The following is a 24,706-nucleotide window of genomic DNA, read 5'->3' as shown; positions in this document are numbered from 1 at the left end:
GAGTAGCTGTCATTTTACAGGGCCTGGTAGGAAAAGCCTTGGGGAGAAGGGAGGGGGATTTTAAAGCGACTTTTTTTTGTTGTTGTTGCAAAAGTGGCAGGCAGAGTTCTTACAGTTGCACCAGGTGTAGGTATGTAGACTACAGGTCCTCTAGCTGTGCCCTCTTTAGTGCCCGTTTCCTTACAAAGGAGTAAGCAAGCAACTAACTTCCCAGCACAACACTTTGTCACTCTTCCGAGTGGAAAATTCTGAGCAAGACTCAGAACTCCACTAAACATATGGTGAATCTGGCAGCAGCTTTGCTCTGGAAATTAGGCCTCGGTTTATGACTGAAAACACTAAAAGTTTTCCTATCTTAACAGAAGAAAAAAAAAAAGAAAGAAAGCAAAGACATTTCCCTCAAAATCATTTGTTCAAATATGCATAGTGATTAAGCTTGCTAGAAAGTTTTGCATCGACGTCTGATGAGGGCAAGGATCTCCTGATTTGTGTGGTTCTTGGAGAAGAAAGTACCTCTAACCTGCAAAGAGGTCTGCAAGTATTTTGTACTTTGTCTTTCTGAATGCCTTACCCACCAGTTCTTCTCTTTGGCAGAGGGAAACCAGCTCAATAATTGTCCAAAAATATTTTTAAACATAAGAAACTTTCAATCTTTCATTAAAACCTGGATCCTTGCAAGGGGAACCAGAGTGCAAAGAAGAAATGCATCAGACATTTCACATGCCACGCTGTCCCACTTACATATATAAGGGGGATGTTTTTTTCTTCTTCTAGATACCATGACATGAGAAATCTTTCATCACTAAGTACCAATGTGGAGGCATTCAATGTTTCATGTATTCAGCTTTTAATTTGTTGGCATTTCTTATAGTTTTATTTAAGAGGAATCTTCATACTTATTTTTAAAGGAACTATTTTATTTGGACATACAACTGTGTTCCCATTGAGAGTTTTGTCAGTTGGGCATGTGGGTTCAAATGGTTCAGGCTAGTTTTGTTTTGTTTTGTTGTTTTTAGGAGGCAGCTAACGCATGGCATGTAGAAGTTTCCTTCATGTGTTTACCAGGGGGAGCAAATACCTGTCTTTGCCTCTATCTTTTGTCTGCAAAGCATCAGACAATACCTTTAAACAATTTAGCCATTGTGCATTTAGCTGGGAGATAGTGTAAATAAGGGTTTGGAGACAGTTTGTGAGTAACAAAAGTACCAAGTCACTGGCAAGGGAATAAAATTTTATATGACTTAGGAAAACAAGTACATGTTAGTATTTAAACGTGTACACCTGTGTATGTGTGAATTATGTTGTATTATGGGGAAGTAAGCGATTCAACATACTTCCAGAAAGTAATTTTAATTTTAGAATCTAGAGTTCTGTTTCCAACTTCAAGTGGGTGTAGAATTTTTCAGCTGTGTATGTGGAAGGTTGTATTTCTGAACTTCCCTATATTAGAAAGAAGGCTCTATCCTTCATATGACATCTGAATGCCAGGTTTCTTTTGGGCTTAGTTGATTCTGAAGTAATTTTATGTATTAACCCTCCACAGACATCCTGGAAAATATGTACTGGTTGCCATCATTTTTATCTTTTGATAAAAATAGAAACCTTTGAAATACCAATGTGTGATAATTGTTTTTTTTATTAAGACTTCCATGATTGTTCTTTATAAAACTCAGCCAAGTATGAGTAAGACATGTCAAAATTGTTGCATTACATGTTAGAATCCTTTTGTTTTTGAGATAGTTAGCCAAAAGGCCTGAGCCTCTGTCCCTCATGAAGAAATCAGAAGATTATCTTTTCACAACAAATGGACATGTGCAAAGAGCATTAAATGCATGCTAACATGTGATCTCATTGTGACTGTGTTCACAACTGCTAGTCTTGACAGGTTATGGAGTTTGCATATTTTCCCCTTTATTTACTTCAGTCAATGAAATATGATTATCTTCAAATTTCCTTCTGTTCATATCCATTCAGAAACATGTAGCTTTATAAAAATCTAAATGTCTGCATAGAATGAGTCAATAGCTGTCTATTTCAGGTGTCCCGATGAGCTGCATATTTATGGAATATTTAGCCTATTACCACACCCCCACTTCCTAGTGGGATTATATAATGAAAAGAATGCTAAAATCTAGTGAGAGTTGGTAGATTTACTGGCAATATTTTCTTCTCAGTTGATGACCCTGGTAATTCTTTGGAACTATAATGGCTTATCCTTTTAATCATTATTAGTTTTGTGTAATATCTTCGGAGCCATTTTTTTTCTCTTTTTCTGATGACAAGAAGGGTTTTTGAAATTCCTTCTGCAAAGTTAATCCAAGGTGGAAGGGAATTAGTTATCGAATCCTGGAAAAAATGTACGTTCCATGGATGCAAAGCCATTTTGCAGTCTATTTTAGCCCTGATCAATAATACCTATCAACCTGAAATCCATGTAGTTTTGTATTTTTTTCATTGGCTCTGCAAATTCATATGCCAGAGATCTGTGGGCTTGTAACATATTAATGGGGAAAAATTTTAAGCACAAAGGATTAGTAGTGATTTCTTACTACTTCAGCTCATAGGTAGAGATGATAATGGCAGTCTTTGATTGTTCTGAGTTCCCAGGTGGAGAAAGCGCAGATTCAGACCTGGAACTGCCCAGAGCTCTTCTGAAGTTGCCCTTACCTGGATGATCCAGACCCTTAAGACAAATTCACAGTAGTTGGCATTTAGTTCAGTTATGTGCCGGAAGGAAGGGATGCATTTAGGATACTAAGTCCCCAAATATGTCATTGGCTGCCCATCCTCTAATCAGTTTGTCTAGCCATTTGCAGTCATGGCCTAGCTTTTAAGAAGATATTGATATTTTTAACCTGGTTCAGAGGAAAGCCAGCTGGAAAACAGCAGCATTAAGTGTTGGAGGCGGTGGTGTAAATAATATTCTCTTTGTATACTATTAATTTTCTTTGAAAATCCCATAATTATACTTTTACAACAAATTTCTGATTCTTATAAGGCCTCTTTGTCACTAAAGTTCATAGATTTAATTTCTTCTAATATGAAGTAGAAGGATTTATTTGATAGCCTGTATGATAGTGGGAAGGAAGGAAACTTTGATATGAAGGGTCTAAAAGAGAGGGTGCTACAGACTTAAAAGTTAGAAGGGGAAATATAATTATGTTAAAGAACAGCTTATGACTGTACTCTGATTTGCATTACACTGTGGTCAATACCTTTTTCCGTGTCAATGGGAGCTCATTAAATGTAAATTCTGCAGACCAACTAAGCCACACCATATTAGTGCTTGCCAAAGCTTGACATTTTTAATACATTAATAATATGTCTGTAATGTAATGGAAAACTATTAATCACAACTGGTTAGGTGCCAGAAATTTAAGCTATAATTGGCTGCCTCTTGTCAAGAATGTCTGTCGCACAGTCCTGCAACGGCCTCGTATTCAAATATCTTGCACCCCTCTGCATTTTTCCCTGTCAATTCTCTAACTCCGATCAATGATGTAGTCCATAATTCTGTGTAATGGCCATCATTACAGTCTGGTAGACTTTAATGAGAAGCCGCTGCATTGGAAGTGCTGTCGTCAGGACGTGATGACAGTTACATGTATTTCCTTCGTGCCCACATTTTCGTGTAGAAATATACCAGATGAGGTCATGGAGGTAAACTAGGCACAAAGACAGAGTAACAAAGAATAGATGGTTGAGGGAACAGGACTGCTTAAAAAGGACGAAGAGTAATCTCGAGGGTCATTTAAGTCTATATACTTGAAAAGGTCTTTTAAAAATAATATTACAAATTAATCAAATATTCACTCAATTCAAACTCAAAGCCATTGGTTCCAAGTCTTTAAAATTATATTGTTCCTGAATTATAAATTACTGGGTTTTGAAACTAAAAAAGTGATGTTAATAATTTTGGAACTGGTTGATTTTATACTACCTCACCTCTAATGCTCTTTTTCTTCACTTTCCAAAGTGTCTGCTTCCTTTTAAGGATGTAGTAAACATAGTTGAAAAATTAGTCTAGGAAATGTACATTTCTTTCATCTCAATGCCTTTTCAGATTATTAATCGTCAATGTGTTGGGTGTTTCTGAAAATACCAACTTAATGAATCTAAAAACAAACAAACAAACAAAAAAATCAGACAAGCTCGAGTAGCTACAACACTCCTGTAATGTTTTATTTTTCTATTCTTTTTAGTTTAAGATTTCCAAATGCATGCCACTGAACAGTGTCAAAGTCACAAAGAAGCAAATTTAAATCTGTAGTTTACACATGTTTAGACACATTGCTAATTATTGCTTCATGGGAACTCAAATATTCAACACTTTTCCTAATAGAAAATATCACAAATTGCAGCTGTATGATAACATTTTATGAATTGAATATAATGAAAATTGCACTTGCATCCATAAAGCAATTATTATAAATTACTTTGCTATGGAAACACAATTCAACCATCTGTTGGCATTTCATAGTCTCTGTGGCTTCGTTCATTTTAAGATGGTGCATTATTTAAATATAGTGCATTCCCTTTATATGATTGCTTGAAGATATAGAACTTCCTTATTTAAACTGTTTAATATGAATCGAAGAGTCTATAATAGAATTTTCCAAGGCTATAGTTTTTTTTTTGTCGTTGTTCTTTTAAAACTGAAAAGTATTTAATAATTTGAACTAGGAATATGAACTAAATAACTAAGAAAGTATACTTTCACATCTGGGTTTCAAATGTTAACATTTGTTAATATTTGAATAGTTGAAAAGTTGCTAGTGGAACTTACCAGTGACTTGCATTTATAAGTTATATAGGCTGTAATATCAGTTTACCCAAAGCACATTGAAATGGAAATTTTTATTTTCTCTTCGAATTAGTGCCCTATTATACTGCTTCATGGCCTGTTAGCTCACCCTCAGCTATTTTTATATGTGCATTTTAAACTGGGTGTTTTACTATGAAGCTTTCACTTTTAAAGCAGCATATAATATCCACCTTTGGGACAAATTCTCTTCTGTTACAGAAAGTAACTGCAAATCCAGATGTGACAGCTATAAAAAGATGTAAGAAAATAGAATATTCTTATGAAAGGAATATTTGCCCCTTTGGTTCTATTTTCTGAGTATTTTCAGAGAGCCTAATTATCTTTTTCAGTAAATGCAACTAAATAAAAGATGTTAAATTCTTCCAGTATAATGAGCAAATTCAGAGACAGGCTTGTGCCAACAAGACCAGTTTTCAGTCACCTGCCCCTAACACAAGCTAAGAAATGTGCAAGGAATTTAGAGAATTTTAGGGTCTCTTTGCCAAAAGAAAAAAGGCATAAGTAGTTGTCATTATTATAAAGGCTCTCTTTATCCCCATTGTTCTCTTGGAAGATTTTTTAGCTAGCTATGAGAGCTGTTTAAATCCAGAAGCTTGCTCTCAGTAGTTAAGATGGAAATAAAATTTTTGAAGCAAAAACCTGTTAACTCTCCCAGAACATATTCATCTACCTTTCTTATGGAAGAGTCAGATCTTCCATATCAAAATCCTCCCCAATGTGGATAGGTACCCTAATCATCCTAGCAAGTCATCTAACTGAAGCTTATCCATATTACACCAATTTGCTTTATATCGCACCGAGCCTCTGAAATGTCAACGTACATTTCCTAATGTATTGATTCCAGGGCAATAACTCTTACTCTTATTGTTTCCAAAAAGGTGTTGGTACCAGAAGAAAAAGGAAAATGATTGCTGGGAAACAGACACAGGACCATAGACTCTCATCCTTGTGCTTCAGATACTGATCCGTCTTCACATCTGAGCAGCCCCAGTGAACCCTGAACGCTGAGGATCACTCAGGATTATCGGATGTACAACGGGAGAGCCATCACTTTGCTAAATTATGACCTTCTCCTGGACATCTTTCACAAAAGTCTAATAGATATGTTCTACGGGGAGAAAAGGCTGAAAGCTGTTAACGCCTAACACAGAAGCACGCTAGGCTTCCACCAAAGTCCTCAACGTACCTGACCACACACAGTATTTCAACCTATCACATTTGGTTTTGGAATCTGCTTTGAGACTTCAGCATATTTTTTTTTAAATATACAGACCTACCTACATAAAGACACACACACACACACACACACACACACACACACACACACACAATACTCATGCATATGTAACGGAGACACTGACTGCGAATAAGACACGAAGATTGCCAAGATTTTAGAGATGTATTTGTCAAGATTCCTGTCGATTCATGCCCTGTGGGTTACAGTGTCCTCTGTGATGCAGCCCTACCCTTTAGTGTGGGGACATTACGATGTATGTAAAACTCAGATTTACACAGAAGAAGGGAAAGTTTGGGATTATATGGCCTGCCAGCCGGAATCCACGGACATGACAAAATATCTGAAGGTGAAACTGGACCCTCCGGATATTACCTGTGGAGACCCTCCTGAGTCGTTCTGTGCAATGGTGAGGCACTGCTTTTGAGCAGAGTATTTCACACAAATGGTGTTGAATCTCATAGGCAGACCCGTGTGGGGAGTGTGAAGGCTCAGTCTGGCAGAGGCAAATCTGCAGGTGGCAGATGCGTGTTGAGAGGCTGGCTTCGTTCTCAGTGGAGGCTTGTCCTGTCTGGGATTACAAGATATATGATGTGATTGATGTGTGGGAACTTCCTGCTTGCCGGCAAGCCAAAGGGTTCAGTGAAACAGATGGAGTGTGTATATATTAAAAATCAAAAAGCCTAATTGATGGCTAAATTTTAGAAACTGGAGCATTAAGTCAGCTGGGTTACATTAATGGTGAAAATCAGTTAGTAAATCAAGATTAGTTGAGATCTCCTGTTTCCTTTACCCAACAGGATCTGTAATAGGGTTTCATCAGATAAGGGACCAGCAAGAAGAAAAGAAGAAGGAAGGACAGTAGGCTTTCTTGAGGGACTTTTCCAGAGATCCTATGTACCAACTCATGCATATCCTTACTACCAAGGATGACATTTCTGTGGAAATTTTGAGGGTGGATGCTGAAATGCTGAAAACACATTTGCTGAAAACAATGACCTGGGGGCATGTAAGTTCAGACAACAATAAGAGGAGTTATAACATTCTCTATTCTTGGGGTGTATTTAAGACCTATCCCAGGTGGAACATCTGCTTGGAGGAAGGTAGTAGTGGAGGAACATGTTGCATTTCCAACTAAAATCATAGCCGAAAATACACCTGTAAAGTGTTACTAAAGAGATGGATATTAATATAGTGTCAGTTAAAGTGGTAAGGAATCAAGACAGTATGTCCATTTGGTTTATGTTGCTGGTTTTTATTATTATAGGCAGTCTTTATTTGATATAAGAACCGTGACCCCATTTTAATCCACATAACAGATATAACCATGTGGCAGATTTTAATAGTATATTACCTGACTTTATTATCTTGAACTTGGCCTGGCATTTTCAGGATAGTGAAACTATTAATCAAAGTAGCATCTGCTCACAGTCCCCAGTGAGTTAAATTAACATAAGATTGTCTCAGGCGGAGCACTATAGAAAAGGTTTTGTAGCAGGAAACAATTTTGAGCAATAAAGAGTGTTTTCACCTAAAAGCTAAGGGCTTGCCATTTTTCAGAAGCGCCTTTGGGGACTGCTCTGAATTATAGTCTAAACCTGATTTTGTGGAGAGTGAGAAAAAGATCTTGGCTATTAGGTGTCACTATGACTAAAGTGCCCTAAATGACTAAATATTTCAAAGAGAGGGCCCGTCTCTCTGGGTAACAGGTATGTACTTCTAAAAGAAGTTGCATTTTGGAAACCACAGGCTTCCAGTGGAGTTTTTTCAAACGTATCACTAAAACTCCAATAAATCTATGAAAGAGCAGGGACATTTGTCGGCCTTATATGAAGTCTTTAGTAGTAATTTCTTATGAAAGGTCAAGTTTAAAAGTTCGTTGCAAATGTGGTATGAAATTACTGTTTGGGTATAGGTGATACAAGCTCCATGAGCCTGCATTCTGGCCAGATTTTCTCATCAAGAGCACTCTAGCCCTATCTGTTGGTTTCTGTGATGCTCTGAACAATGTGCCTCTTTTGGAATTGCTTAATAATTTGCAGATCTAAGTGAAGTACTTAATGTCCTTTGCCAAGGTCCGGTTTCTACTCACACAAGTGCTGTAGGATGTGTTCAAGGTAGGATTTGTGTGTGTGTGTTGTTTCCCTGAACTCACTTTTGGCCAGAGAACACTTGCTCAGCATCTTTCCTGCCCAACATGTAAAGAATTCCCATGTTCAGCACGCCTGCTTCTCCCAGTAGAAGCGGGAAAGGATACATTGCACAACCTTCCAGACTAGCTTTTCACAGGGACATGGTCTAAGGTCCTTAAGTAAGTTAATTCCTATCAAGCCAGTGGCTAAATGATGGTAAAGGTACCATGAGAAAAGACAACTAAAAGAAAATTCCTAGGTTGGCCCTAAGTACACCTGTGTTACACATATCTGTTCACAGGAAACCCCACCCAGGTTGCACTGGAATGCAGTGCAGGCCCTTGGTAAGCGCTGGTAGACTTAAGCATGTCACTGGGCAGGGTGTGAGATTTCTGAGCTACCTATCAGTCATTAATTTGTATTCCTTAATGTGCATATGATTGGCATAGCAGATTTAATAATCCCCTTTAAATGTGAACTTTGGAACTATTAGTATGCATATCATATGCCACGACAATGATAATGGCCCCAATACAGCCCGACTTCCCTTCCGTAGTTGTAGATTTTCTGTAAAGTGCCTCAGTGTAAGAGTTCTTGACACAGGCTGTAAAAGCATCTCGGGATGCTGTCATATCAGGTCTGCTCAGGAGCTCCTTAGCCCAGTCTAATGGGAATCCATAAAGTCACTTATGCTGGGACTTATGGGTCCTCCGCTCCCTGACACTCGCTTCCATTCCAGCTCCTCCAGAGTCGTTATGGCCTATTACATCACAGGAGCTGCCAAATAGACACAACCACTACTTAGCCCCTATATGTAAATGTTTACTGTAAAATGGCTTTGCCTCCTCGGCTCGTAACACTCTTATTAGTAATGACTCCAGGGATTCTGAACACAGAGAATACGTTCAGCCATAGAAATAGTCTGTAATTCCCAGGGTTAATGTCGTTAATATAAAGTGGAAGTTCATGGGTATTGCAGTGAAAATCCAGGGTGCTGCCTTCTGTACTTTCTCTGTCAGTATATGCCCATGACCACCCATGAATATTGCACTTATTTTAATGCAGAGTGAATTTGAAGGGGAAAAAACAGCTTATGAATCCATTTAATAATAGATCTCTGCTTGCTAACCTGGATGTCCTATCTATGTCAAATTTTCTATGTCAAGTAATTTGACATGGTTATATATTAATTATATAAACACTTATGAACAATAGTTTATTGGAAAAAATGTGTCTGTCTATGATAGTGTAATAGAGACTACAAATGAATATAGAGCATATATGTGTGTGAATATCATATATGTATGTGTGTGAATTATTTGTTTTCTTTTTAATTTAATATACTCCTTTCCAAATTGAGAGTGCCTAAAAACAAGCACTGTTTTTGTTAATGGGGAGAAATGTGCAAGGCACAGAATTGACTGCTTTTGCTTTTACAGCGGAAGTAACCTATTTGTGTCAACCCTGTTCTTTCAGCCATAATACAAGCTTCAGGTGGCATGCCTCTGTCAGAAGACACAGGTCATCTAGTGACAATGATTTAATTTGCATAAGGAGCAGATAGGATGATCTGATCCTGTGTGTAAAGCCAAGTGAGAACACAGAGCTGTGGCTTGGTCTTTGTGTTTAGATAAACAGAGCTGTCATGCCCCCCAGGCAACACCCCAGTGGCTTAAAAATGGAAAAATTATCTGCAATTATCTCCAGCTTGCAGCCAATTTTCTGTATAACTTAAACAGAAGCATGGAAAAGAAGCCTCCAGACGAAAGGCGCCATGTACATTTGTACAATTTATGGGGCAGAAGTGCTGATGGCTGTGGAAATAGGAGCCCTCCAGTGCTGCCACGGATTTCAGAGCCAATCAAAACGAAATGAGAAAACAAAGATTATTAAAAAGTCTTTTGTGCATGTAATTTTGGCATAATGTTATGAGGTGGACATTAAATGTTTACCATGGAGACTTCCAGCATCATTAATGCAGCATGCCTTTAATTACAAATACACTCGTATGACTAAAAAATGGAGAAAATCAAGTCCTCTGAGGTGTATTTAGCGACACCCTCATTATGTTTACTGGAATAATTAAAAGAAAGGGCATAATTTTTCTAAATAAAATGTCAGACCTTGAAATGGAAATGGATTTTCTTGAGGAAATTTACTAATGTGTGCCTGTGCTCTCAATAGGCATTTACTCAAGGACCTTACCACGTCTGTTAATGATGATTCCATATTGTGTGGTTTCTATTAAGAAGAAAATAGTTATTGTAAGCATTGTGGATAGGACATGAGTCAAATAAAATTTATAAAAGTAATACGAAACTTTTACATTTTGTGATTTCAAAGGAACCTGTGGGGCAGGTAGTTGGCAATGCAGAGTCTTCAGGACTACATTTAGCTCATAGCTCTGATTTGACAGAGTCCTGGGTTCTCATCTGGTGGCTATCAGGTGGCCTTTGAGAAATTAATTTGATAAACTCGATTATATTTTTTGCAGTGACAAGGGATTAATATCAATTTTCCAAAAACTGGAAGTGACGTTGACTTATACAATAACTGAATAGTTTTAAAAAAATGCACTCTCTTCACATGAATCATAATTTGATAAGTGAATGGAGTTTAAATCACAGTGACATCTTTCATTTGAACTGATTTGCCTCTTAAATTAGGGCAGAATGGAGTTTTAAGAAAACTTCTGTTTGTTTTTTTCATTATTAACACTTCTTTGTTATTAGTTCATTATTTAGGCTTATTTCTCAGAGATGACTAATTTACATTGAAATGATTAAGTTCCACGGAGATCAATCTTTCTGATTTATCCCTTCATCAAGGAGCCTCTTCTTGAGGAGCTCAAAACAGCTCCTTTTTCTCTAGGGTACCAGATCTAAAGTACTCTACCTGCCTTGTAACTGGCTAAGTACAGTTTATCAGTACCTCTCATTAGGTCCCTACTGTATCTCTGTCAGGCTTAAGGGTAGCAACCGGATAAGAAAGGAACTCTGCAGTTGAGCTGAAGCTGCGTTGGTTTGATATAGCTGGAAATGGTTTACAGATATGGAGGAGGTCATGATCAGGAGATGGCAACAATTATGGCCAGGGTCGCAAAATAAACATAATCTCATGGTATTTATTGTTATGTAGCTGCATTTCCTTTTCAGAAAAAATTGGATTTATTTATTATTATTAATATTATAGGTTGGGGGGGACATGTGGGCACACTTGTGGAGGTCTGAGGACAACATTTGAGAGCTGTGTCTCTCCTTCCACCATGGGTCCCTAGGACTAAACAAAAGGTCTTCAGGCTTACTTAGCAAGTGATTTTACCCACTGATCCACTGAGCAGTCTGGCCAGCACTCTGTTAGTATTTTCTAGGTGCATAAGTGCTCTTTGTTATGTTAATGCTTCACCCTTGTTATTCCAGATCATTGTGTGCAGAGTAAGGAAGTATAAATAGCGCATGCGACCCTAGTGGTAGTGGTGAGAATTACACCAAGCAGTACATAGAGACTTTCCTCAAAGGAAGTAGTTGTCTCTAGAATGTGATTTTAATAGCTATTATAGATCTTTGCCATAGTGTATCTTCCTACCTAGAAAAATTATTGTTTCTGTGCTCATCAGAACAGTATGATTTAACTTAAAAGACTTGTCTCCCACATACCAAGACTTCAGGGTTGAAAGAAAGTGTGTGTTATTGAGGAGAAATCAAGTGGAAGGGCCATCTTTTTATGTCCTCAAGGATAGAAGTGATGACCTCGCATACGTGGTCAAGAATCAAATCAGGAGCCCTCTTTCTAAACAAAATGCTGAATACAAACTATGTGACATCTACTGTGTGTCTGAAGTTTAAATAGACCCACAATGATAACTACATTTTATATTAGATCAGTAAATATACATTATCCATATCATAGCCAGAACAGAAGTTTTACAATATAGGATTTACCCTTTCCATGTGCTATGCTATCTCTTTTCCTGAATCTGAACCACATATTATGTGTGGTATTGGTCTTCAGAACTTGCTTAAGGATTTAAACATTTACAAAAAAAAATTGTATATACCATTGCAAATTCCTTATTTTAACTCAACATTATATTTTTTATATATACCTTTGTGTAGTATTTTTATTCTGTGGATTTTTTTCACTTATACTTCCATACATAGGCATTTAGTTGGTTTGGTTCTTATACCTGAAGACACTTGACAAATGTTGCTAAATTGTCCACCAGAAAGTTATTTAAGGACTGTATTCAATATCATCAGCATATTCAGGTCTTTATAAATATTTGAAAATGTTCTTAAATTCTCTTATTACAAGGCTTTAGCAGATAAAAGAGGAGATACAATTAGCCAAGAAAATGAGGGTCAAATTATCCAATTCCTTCCACTCTTTCAGCTATGGTTGGAATATTTAAAATTTCACATTGAGATAAGGACATATTTTGGAGTGCAAGTGGCACTTAATTTTATTAATCATGCATCTACTGCATTTATTTCCTTATTGTGAAGGCTGATGCCTGAGTTTCTTGTCCATTTTCATGCCTTTATTTTTAACTATAGTAGTTTTGTTGCTTGTAATTCTACCTTTTTTCTATAGAAGCCACCAATTTAAAAGGAAATATATGTGTGTGTATGCATATATATGTAAATGTGAGCCTTTCCACACAAACTTCTGTTTTGTTAATCAGTTCCAAGAGTGAGTGTCCTTTTTGCCTAAAGGCAAGAGCTCACTTCAGGGATTTTCCCAAGCCTTTCAGCCTGTAAACACCCTGAATTTCTGCCCTGGATGTTGATGGTAGGCTTCCACAGTCCTGGTCTACCAAAGATCCTTCAGAGAGTCCACATCTGTGTCTCCTCTGTTCATGATGTAAAAACTTCCCAAGGTTGATATTTTCCTTAAGCAGAAAGTTTATTTTCTCTTAGAATCTGTGTTGTTGAAAACAATTGCAAACAATAACATATTCTTTGTATAAAGCTGTTGTTGTGAGATTTGCTTAGGTTTTAATTTGCCAGACCAATGGGAATACAGATTTTTGTTTAAAGTGACATTTTTCTTTTTAAGTTTTCAGAATTCCTTTTCTTACATTTGGAAAAAACGCTGAAAGTTGTTTTATAAGCATCATGTTTGAAAACAAGTTACTGAGATTGGCGGGTGGTCAGTTTCTTCTCATCATGCTGGGAAGAGATAGATTCACATAGTATCTGTTCCATGGAAATTAAGGTGTGAGCTGAGAAAGAAACAAGAATTGGTTTTCACTCTTTGACCTACCTTGAAGCTGACTTCTAAAATATTAAATGAAGAGTTGAGCTGGGTATTGCTCCAGTACAAAGAAAGAGCCCTTTTGTTCCAGAAGGTCGATGTCCGTGGAGAGGTCCAGGTGCTGACATTATCATCAGGTCATGTCTGCCAATGATTTTCCACCACCATGTGTAACTTTTTGTTCCTTTGCTGTTGATCTTGTTCCTTTTGGAAATGATAAAATGGAGAAATCAAATACACTTCCAAGCATGTCCTAGAAATTAATCTTGTATTTCAGTTTTGCTGTGGTTCTTCTGTGTTGATTTGTATGAGGGAGGAATTAATACGTAGATTGAAAAAAACTGAACAAGTGTGAGAGATGTGAAGCCAGCTGAGAAGATAGAAGACCATCCTAGAGAACGAATTCTGTATTTCAAAGAAAGATATTTTAGTGTGTGTATAGGTGCCAGATGACATGAATGTGGGATGTGTAAAACTAAAAGTTGTCTGACTGACATGGAGAGCTGAGGTCTGTAGGTCACATGAAGTTTACAGTAATGTTCCTCATTCTTTTGGAAGTGAATTCAAAAGTTGTGAACTGCTTGATAAATTATGGACCATTTGAAGTCTCTGAGTAGAAAAGAATACAGTTGATATCTATACATGTCATAATATAGAGAAAATGAGCTCATGGCCGATATGTTAATCCAAGGTGTTTATGTATGCAAAGACTGTGCCAGATGGATTATTATTCTAAAGTTTTGGCAGATTCTCTTAAATGAGGTGTTAGGGAGTGTTTCCATTAATATGAATATTATCTGGATCACAGTAATGCTGTGTTTAGCCATCATAGGGCTTGGTGCTTTTTAAATGGCTGATGCAGTATAACATGTACAGTAGAGCTTACTGCATGCTTTTGAACTGAGTTTGTACTACACTTCACAGATTTGACTTGTAGCTGATACTGATTTGATAAAGAACTTATTGGTGCCCTGCTTTGTATTAAACACTTGAGATGGTTTGCTCCTATAATCTTTAATCCTATCATTACCCTTGTGTACCAGGTAAAGTAATTGAAGCATGAGGCTAAGTAATTTTTCCATCTAGGGAGTGGGAATGCAATAAATGCAGGCATGCTGACACCCATGTCCTTCTCTTAAACTATTCTATTCCCTCTTAATTTTATTTGTAGTATATTCAAGAAAACCATGGTGAACACCATTTTAAAAATTATATTTGTGATGTGGACTGTGAGTTACAATGCTATGATTTTGTTATTTAGAAAGCCTTTTATCTGAAATAAACTCAGAAAATTGGATTCTGTAAACAGAGTGCACAGAATGTTGGAAATGCATATAATGTGATGGGAGTCTTCATTCAGGGGTAAGGGAGCCAATCAACAGTGTTTGTTTCTATTCTTTCTTTCTTTCCCATTAACGTGTTCATAAAAATGGAAATAGGCTGTTAGGAAACACAGAGAGCTGAGTACATACTGTACTCACACTGTCTCACTCTGGAATAATAAGTCAGCAATTGTTGACTAGTTAGCAACAACATATCATAGTGGGTGAGGTGTTGAGAAAAGTAGTTGGCCTGATGCTTCTGTTTGTTTTACAGCCTCAATAAAAACTGGTGTCCTAGAGCAGACTGCCTACATGGTTTCTCTATTTGGATGTCTACTATTTAAAATCTAACAGGTTTATTATAGCAGTCTTGTTTTTTTTTTTCCTTCCCAAATCGATTTTGCTCTCGTTTGTTCCATGTCTGTAAATGGCAGCTTATATTCATCTATCTATTGCTCAGAGTAAACAGTCTAGAAATTCCCTTCAATTCCTCTGTAATAACACATACTAGCAAGTCCTGTTAGTGAAAGCTTCATGATATGTTGTAAATCTGACCATATTTCAACATCCCTGGTGTCAGGAACTGATCTCAACCAGCTCTCTAAGCTGAGCTCTATAGTATCTCTTAATTGGCCTCCTTTTTTTTCAACTCTTGTTCTATTAACAAAATTACATACATTTTGTAATATACCGTGGTATGTGATATAATATATAAATGTGTATTTTTATATATATTCGGCTCTTCATATCTGAAGGTTGTATATATAAGTATTCAACCAAGTTGGAATAAAAAACCTTTTCAAAGGTCTTGTTTGTCCTAAACATGTACAGATATTTAATAGTGTGGAGCAACTGCCTACAAAGTATTCACATGGTAGCTAGTCTAAAGCTGATTTAAATATGCAGAGAACTGTGAATAGCTACACGCAACATTACAACATTTCATATAGTGGATGTAAACATCCATAGATTCTGGTACCCACAAGGAATTCTAGAACTAGTTCCCATGGATTTAGAGGGATGACTGCAACTTTAAAAACTTGATTCCTTTCATCTTTTCCTTATTCAATTTTATCCTGTAACACTGTGTTCATTCAAAATGAAACCCAACCTCTTCCTACTGCCTGAAAGGCTCTGCATAACCACGTAGGACTTTGACCTCTCCAGTGCTCTTCCCTCCTCACTAGGTTGTTTTCTCTTGTTTTCTCGAGTCCCTCCTAACAGTTTATCACTGACTCTCTGGTGGGGGTGGGAGCTGGGGACACCCTGCACCCCAGACTACATCATGGGATCTTATTCAGTCCAAGTGGTTCAAGAACATCAGGTCTCCAAAGAGAATATTCTTTCATCCTAGAACCAATCAGGTCGGTGCCTGCTCGGTTTTCATGATCTCTCGAGATAAGGTGTATTCAGGGGTTCTGCATTCTAAGCAGCTTCCTGTAGCTGGTTCTCACCATTAATTCAAGTCACTTCTTTAAGAAGCCTCTTGAAGGAGTCTGTCTGATGCTCATATCTAATATTCTTCTCATCCTTACCTGTTGCTGTGTGTGTGTGTGTGTGTGTGTGTGTGTGTGTGTGTTTCATTATATTTCTTGCAGGATATGATTAAAAACATTTACTAGTGAGGACAGCACAGTCAATCAGAAGAGTCATATCATTAGGGGCTATCCTTTATTTTTTCCCTTCTGACTGATGTTAGTCCAGCGATGGTGATCTACTGCTTACTATGTCATGTATTGACCAACTTGTTCACATATTTTTCCCTTCCAGTATACACATTCCTACGGACAGGAATGTATGTCCATGGTGGCTTCAATAAACATTTGTGGAGGGAATGAAGTAACTTAAAACATAGGTTTGGTAATTTAACCATATCTAAGATTATTATTCCATATACACCTGCTCGCTGGGACAGAATTGGCTGTGCTGCAAGCTGTTAAAATTTGAAGGTACTTGAAACCTACAGAGATAACCAAACCAAGCTAGTGGGAACTCATGAACTTTAGACCAACAGCTGTGGAGCCTTCACAGGACTGGACTAGGCCCTCTGCATAAGCAAGACAGTTGTGTAGCTTGACCTGCTTAAGGGGCCCCCTGGCGATAGGATCAGGATCCATCCCCGGTGCATGAGCTGGCTTTTTGAAGCCTATTACCTATGGTGGAACACTTTGCACAGCCTTGATGTAGGGGGAGCGACTTGGACATGCCTCTACTGAATGTACCAGGTTTTGTTGTTCCCCCTCCCCTCCACGGGAGTACTTACCTTTTCGGAGGAGGGGATTGAATAAGAAATTTCTTAATAAAGAAAAAAATCATGAACATTTTATTTTTAAATTAAAAATACCTAAGCAATGTAATCAATGTATGTCTACACACCACTTAGAATTAGCATTGATGACATGTTCTCTGTTTTTTTTTGTTTTTTTTTTTTTTTGGATTAAAAATATAGAAATGTTAGAATTAAGGTCTTGGCCCCTAACCTTGATCCATTCCTTCCCTCCTCCATCCAGAGAAAACCCATGTCTTGCTTTAAAAATCCATGATTTTATACTTTTTGTTTTGGTTTTTGTATTTTGTTTGTTTGCTTTGTTTTTTTTTGAGGCAGGGTTTCTTTGTGTAGTCTTGGCTGGCCTGGAACTCACTATGTAGACCAGGCTGGCCCCAAACTTACAGAGATCCACCTGCCTCTGTTTCACAAGTGCTTGAATTAAATGTATGTGCCACCACTGCCCAGCTGATTTTATGCTTTTTGTACAGAGTTTATATATTTAAAAACAATATATAGTTTTAATATATTTTAAAAATTTATTAAGTAATTTGCTTTTTGTCATTCAACATTATGTTCTAAATTATTCATGGTATCTATATAATCTAGTTTGTTCATATTAACATTTATTATTAACATATTAATGTGGTAATATTCATTATTAACATTAACAGTACTGTAGAAGTGTAGTGTACATATACATGTGTGTATATAAATAAATATATTTTACAAATTTATAACTTTTTTTTTTACAAATATACTTCTCAGTAGGAGTTTAAGAAATTTGCATTTTTAATTCTTAGTTACTTTCTCCCTATCTGTTACAAGCCACCCCACATTCACAAACAGACCCTCACCAGTCTTGTGGTGCATATTAAAGAGTTTAGTTTTCTTTGACTTTGCTAAAGTGCATACCCTGAGCCCAGTGTGTTGGGTTGGAGACTATGTGTGTTTTCATCACATGTGTATGATGTGATATTGTATATTCCTTAACAAAATATTCTAAGCTTTGTTCTGCATTCATTACTTATATGCTGCTTCTTATTATGTCAGTCAATATATTTAGGAAATTATGTTTCTCTTATTTCCTTAGCTGTGAGGGCACTCATAGCCAGGGTTTATGAACTATCACAGAATATACAATTGACTCAGAATTCTTGATAAAACTATATGGACCATGACTATTGATCTTTATGTGTTTAAATTATTTAATAGTAAATCACTTGGAGGTTGTATGAGCATCACTAATAAATATTCATAATGGCAATCCAACAGGCAAGAAGGGTATATTTGGCCTAAACATCTAGCCCAAACACATGCAAACTTTAACTGAGTCTTCATATAGGAAAACAAATTTTAAGAGTGTACCTTTGGATCTGACCATCTGACTAGAAAGGTGCTTGCTCTGACCTATATATATTTCTTATTTTTAAATTTTAATTTAAATTTTAAATTACAGTTTTTAAATCATGTTTAGTGGTTAGCCATACATAATTATTTTTTCATATCCACTGTCTTCATTACTGGAGCCTAACAATAGCTTTATAGTGCTTTTTAACTGGAAGTCCCATTGCTTACTTTGCAAGATGATATACAAACATTGCCTCATCCATCACTGGAATGACTTGCCTCCTAGATGAAAATCTGAGGGTGATGTGTAACTGTAATAAATTTAGACAGCAAGGGAAAGGTTCTATTTTCAATTAAAACCACAGCCAGGAAGTTTCCGTTTAGCCTGACAGGGAGGTAGACCAGCATGCATTTTTTATATTTTCTGGTTTGTTTTGGGCGGGAGGGGGAGAGGGTATTGGAAGTATGATAGAAGCATTGTTTTGTTTTTGTTTTAATCTTTCACTGTGCTCACCTAAGAAAAGCCAATTGCCTTTCTGCACTTGTTGAGTTTTGATTCCTTAGAAATAGGTTTCATAAATAGGGGAGCTAACACAAGAATGGGCATTCATGCCTTCAAGGATACTTTACTTGGATTAAAATAGCCATGAGGATTTAAATTAAAGTTGAATGAAGTCATTTATTTATTTATTTATTTATTTATTTATTTATTTATTTATTTATTTATTGTTCTGAGGAGTAAGATGGCTGCATGTTTAGTAAGCGTGTCTGAGAATCTTTAAATGTTCAGTGCATAGTAATTGTCTTTATCATTGTAATGACCACTACTTTTGCTCAAAGTTTCAGGTCATTCGGACCCTCCATTCTGCTTCAGAGGTGTCTTCTGAGTGTTTTCCTGTAGCTCCCCTTTCTACAAACTGCCTGGCTTTCCCTGATGTTGCTAATGGCATTTAATAACTAACTGCTTATGAGGTTCAGGCTCCAAGCCAGCGTTTTAAAATCAGAATAATTTCAGAACTGTGGTTTTAAAGTAAATGAAATGTATTCTAAATAACACAGTATTAAAATAATCATTCATGGATGCAGTGGCATTTGCACTGAGATTATAATGGTTTCTTGTGTTAGCAACTGCACTAAGCATGCCTACAAACACCACTACTTCTAAATACAAGAACGCTATCAAAATAAACTACTGTGCAAATAAATAAAAGCTCATTTTGTTAATGGCAGTTTGGGATGAAGTCAGAAGCTTAGCAAGTCCAAGAAATTCCAGATGGTAGATGGAAATGCTTGATCTCAAATTGATTATTTTTGGATACCATATTATTCATCTTCTCCCTTTTATCCAAAGCATCCACAGATCTCTACAGACATCCCTATTACACACTGTTGATTGAAACCTTGTCTCTGTAAATTCTACTTAGCCCCATTTTATTTGTTTTTATTGTTCCTCTTATTTAAACATAGTGCAGTCTGTTAGAGACACCACCAAGTTGTGCTATGAAGATGACTATGTGGATTGAGAAGAGATGCTGTTTCCTTAAAAACTGTACCTTGCAGTATGGATTCAAAGGCAAATAGTATAGAACTCAGATCCCACCTGCAGCTCAGCTGGATAGCCTTGGGTTGGACAAAACCTATCCAACTGTGCTTAATGGTCCTGTGTATTATGAAGACTTCTCAGTTAAGACTATATCTTTAGTGGGACTTACACTGTCTTTTGGAATGACTATCACACAAGGAAAAAATTCTCTGGCAGGCTATACAGAAACTTTATTGTTACAACATTGGGTGTCAAGTAATAAGTGTTCATAATTTTCTGCACCGAACACCTGCTATGACCAATGTATTGAGCTAGAGATACAATGATAGAGGAGAAATTGAAATGCCTAGGGGAGTATATAACGTAACACCAAGGAACACTATTCACTAAGGAGAGACTATTCACCTTCAGGGAGGTCTGCATGTTGTCAAATGCTAAATTTGCTCAGAAGTGCTTTTGATTTTTTCACTTTTTATTCTTAAAGCTATTAGCATGTACAGTTTTATAATTGAAATTTCCACAATAAAATAGCTTTGCTCTCAGGAGTAGAAATATATCCACTATCTTCTGTTCCTTTGTGAACTATACTTTCCCAGCAATTTAATAGCAAGTTTCTTATTGACGAAACTTCCCTCTTGTAGTAAGCAGTTTTCCTTAGTAATGCATCCACCACCACCTCATTTTGTAATTTTTTGTTTCTAGTCTGCCTCCCACAGCATATTATAATGTCCATGAGGACAATAATAATGGATTCTTTTCTCTGTTGTGTTCCTAGAAATTAATATAGTGTCTGGGACATAGGTGGCCATTAATACATGACTATGAAATAAAGAATCCTACCAGCTTGCTTCCCAAAACTTCTGCTCCACCAAGTTTTATTCTTTTATTTTCACTTGAATTATTCCCTGTTATCTTGTTATCATTTTTAATATAAAGACTCAAAAATACTGTCACAGAAGGGGACTCAGGAACAGTGTGTGTGTGTGTGTGTGTGTGTGTGTGTGTGTGTGTGTGTGTGTGTTATGTCCTAGTTTAGACATAGTGTGGATGTTCCCAATCATTCACATGTTGGACATTTGTTCCATACTGTGACAATATTGGAAGATGGTGTGGACTTTCAAGGGGCAGGGAATGTAAGGAAGTCTTCAAGATCCTTATGGCCTTGCCTTTGTAAGCAATGAAGTGTTTTCTTGTGGGATTTTGATTAATGGGGTTAAATAAAACTTATTTTCTTCATTATGACGCGCTGAGGTATATCATTATGCTAACAGAATGCTGGTGGATGTACTTACACTTCCCCCTTAATTGCCTCTTCTTTTACTTGATGGTGTTCCCACCACAGGTTAGTCCAGTTCTGCATGTACTTATGAAATTTTTTGTTCTGTGGAGCTCTGTGCTGGACATGATGGGAGATGGTGATGAGAGGCTGGGCCCTACCTTCAAGAACCTCAGTAAAGGAAGTATTTAGAAAGATGAGGAAAGGAGCCACAGTGCTGTCGGAGCCCAGAAAGCTGCGTCGGCTGCAAACTTTAGGGGAACAACGACAGATTCACCAAGAAGAACTCTGAGCTGGGCCTTGAGGAAAGGCTAGTGTTTCCAAAGATGGAAGACACCACAGAATGTTCCAGTTCAAGGAAGCTGCAAAGACTTGTCTCTTACTTTATTTTAAAAATTATTTTCCAACGGGCGGTGGTGGCTCACGCCTTTAATCCCAGCACTCGGGAGGCAGAGCCAGGCAGATCTCTGTGAGTTCGAAGCCAGCCTGGTCTACAGAGTGAGATCCAGGACAGGCACCAAAACACCACAGAGAAACCCTGTCTCAAACCCCCCCCCAAAAAAAAAAATTCCCTTTCTGCATCTATCTTAACAAGAACAAATGTTATGACCTTGCCATCCATCAATTTATCAAATCATGCTCTACCATCCTCAGGTTTTCCAGTATATAAATGCAGTAGTATCATTTCTCAGGCTTGACATAATCTCCCACTTTATTATCTATTAATTGTTATCCACCATAATGTAAATGAAGAAACTATCTAAACTGCAGAACACTATATAAAATATGGGGAAATGGTACATAAAGTTAGGTTACTGAAATTTGTATGTTCCTTTGAAAATATTCTGCTTAATAGCCACAGGTGCATACGTGTTTGCATCAAATCTACTCCTTATACGCCACCTATTTTCTCCTGTCCAATTATTTCCCTATGCTTCCTACTTTTCCCATCCAACACCATCCTCCTTCACCCTCTAAGTCCGTTTAGCATCGTCCATGGGTGTGGAGTCACTTACAGGAGCATGAATAGCTCCTCCTGGCCTGTATCCCTAAAGAAAGCTAACTCTCCCTTCCCCAGCAGCCATCAACTGCCTATAGAAAGGGATGGGACTTCATAAAACCCTCTCTTGTTCATATTAGTATTTAGGTTAGTTTGATCTTGTGCAAGTCACTGTGAGTTCATGTGTATAACTGTGCGATCATATCTGGCAAGTATTTCTTTGCTTCAGACATCTATCCCTTCTGGCTCTTACAATCTCTGTGACCCCTTTTCTGCAAGGATTACTGAGCCTTATGGGAAGGGTTTGTAATATAGATGTCCCAGTTAAATTGAGCACCCACAGCCTCTTGTTTCCTGCATGCTGACTCACAGTAGGTCTCTGTATTAATCACCACCTACTGCATAAATCAGTTTCTCCCATGAGGGTTGAAAGATGCACAAATCTATGGATAGAAAGATAAAAAGTCTAGGGGCAGTTTATTGCTAGGTCCATTTAACAGAGTAATAATAATAGGTTCTATCCTAAGGCCTATTACCTAGCAAGCCATGAGTTTTGGCCTGATTAATGGTACCAAGCATGGTTTACATTATGTAGTATAAGCTTTAAATGCAATAACAAAATGGTTGCTTACTTCTATAACATCCATGCCGTTATTATACCAGTAACCATATCTTATCAGATCAGTTATTATTATAGACTGCAGAGTTTACAGCTGGATAAGATTGGTGATGACTACTCTACCATAACTTACATAGAACCTTCTAGCTCTATGAATTCTAGCCAGTAGGGATGGAAATCTTTGGTTGGTACAAGTTTGGTATTTTTCTTTTATGACCTATGACTCAGGTGTGTGACGTGTTCAGCAACAGGGCCTTACAATCAAACTTTGGAAGAGGGGTAACAAAGAACAATAACAATAGCCTATAACGTTTTTGGGGACTGGTGTTTGGTACCTCACTGACCAACAGCTTGAAAAGAGGTAAATTCTACATGGCACTGAGCTTTTAAATTATGTTTGAGTTTGATCTTTGTTGCTGTAACAAATATCATGACCCAAAGCAACTCATGGAGGAAAGGATTTATTTCATCTTACCTTCCACTATCAAAGGAAGCTAGGGCAGGAAGCTTGAACAACAACAACAAAAAAAAAAAAAAAAAAAGAAAAAGAAAAAAAAAGAAAAGAAAAGAAAAAAAAACCACAGAGACGAACATACTGCTTGCTGGCTTGCTCCCTGGCTCACATTCCGCGACCTTTCTTGTATAATCCAGGTCCACCTGCCTAGGGATGGCACTGCTTTCAGCAGGCTGGGCCATCCTACAACAATTAATACTCAAGGAAACGCTCCATAGACATGTCCACTAGCCAGTCTGACTTAGTTCCTCAAGTGAAATTTCCTCAGATAATTCTGTAGAGTTGACGGTGGAAGCTAACTGCGTTATATTCTTATTCTTGAATTCAGGAACCACAAGCTACAGGTTTATTACAGAAAATAGAAAGATTCTACCTAGTCCACAGTTACATAGCCTAGCTTCTAGCTTTGGGCAAAGTAACTATACATTTTATGCTTCTTTTGCTTGATTGTTCTGTGACAAGTGATTGAATAATTAATGTTGAAATGCAAAATTCCTCCAAATAGCCATTCTTTTTTTTTTTAAATTATCTTTTATTTAATTTGGATGAGATTTGAATGTTAATTATTCTAAATCTTGGTCCTTCATGCACTGTGAGGTAGTACTTTGCTTTTTTTCCTCCGACAGCTTAAGAAAGACAGAAAACATACAAACGTCTGAACACCTCAGGTGCTGTGTTCAATGACATGAAGATAGGAATAGGTCTGGGGGAGTTAATAATGTCTAGACTGGAATGTTCCACACGCTTTGACACTGTGATAGAAAAAAAAAATGTTATGTTCAGAACACTGAAAGGACACAAATCCCTAAACACACACCAAGGGAGAACACCTGAGCTGGATGATAGGCAGGTTCTCCAAATCTGCCATTTCCTGCTGAAAAGCTTTTCACTGTAGGGAATATATTCCAAGAAAGCACACCTACTTTTAAGTACATTTTCAACTGTAAGCAGGAAGATTTGACGGTTTTATTTTTTCTCTTATTTATTTATTTATTTATTTATATTTTTATTAAGGAATTTTTTATTCATTTTACATACCAATCACAGATCCCCCTCTCCTCCCTCCTCCTACTTCCCCCCCCCACAGCCTTCCCCTCTCAGCCCACCCCCATCCCCTCTTCCAACAAGGCAAATCCTCTCTCATGGGGAGTCAGCAGAGCCTGGTACATTCAGCAGAGGCAGGTCCAAACCCCCCACCCCCACCCCGGGCAATGGTATTATTGGGTTCCTGGTGCCAATAACCATTCTTAATACATAACAAATCCTTGGTTTGACCAAGCCTTTGTCTACCAAAAATTTTGCTGCAGAGATGAGATTTACATAATTATGGTTATATAACAATGCACAAATAAGTGAGCAAATATCAAAG

At 37.3% G+C, this 24,706-nt stretch overlaps 1 protein-coding gene across 1 annotated transcript in view; it reads left to right on the top strand.

The window, feature by feature from the left end:
* The first annotated feature begins 6,118 nt into the window (after positions 1–6,118).
* Positions 6,119–24,706, top strand: part of Ntng1 (netrin G1) — a 344,033-nt gene continuing 325,445 nt past the window's right edge. Inside the window, exon 1 of the mRNA XM_059266124.1 lies at positions 6,119–6,468. Coding sequence (XP_059122107.1) covers positions 6,223–6,468 — 246 coding nt within the window. The 5' untranslated portion in view covers positions 6,119–6,222. The remainder of the gene's footprint in view (positions 6,469–24,706) is intronic.

Source organism: Peromyscus eremicus, chromosome 6 (genome assembly GCF_949786415.1).
Source record: "Peromyscus eremicus chromosome 6, PerEre_H2_v1, whole genome shotgun sequence".
Lineage (NCBI taxonomy): Eukaryota > Metazoa > Chordata > Mammalia > Rodentia > Cricetidae > Peromyscus > Peromyscus eremicus.
The sequence above is the reverse complement of the archived record's forward strand: the minus strand, read 5'-3'. Positions and strand labels throughout refer to the sequence as shown.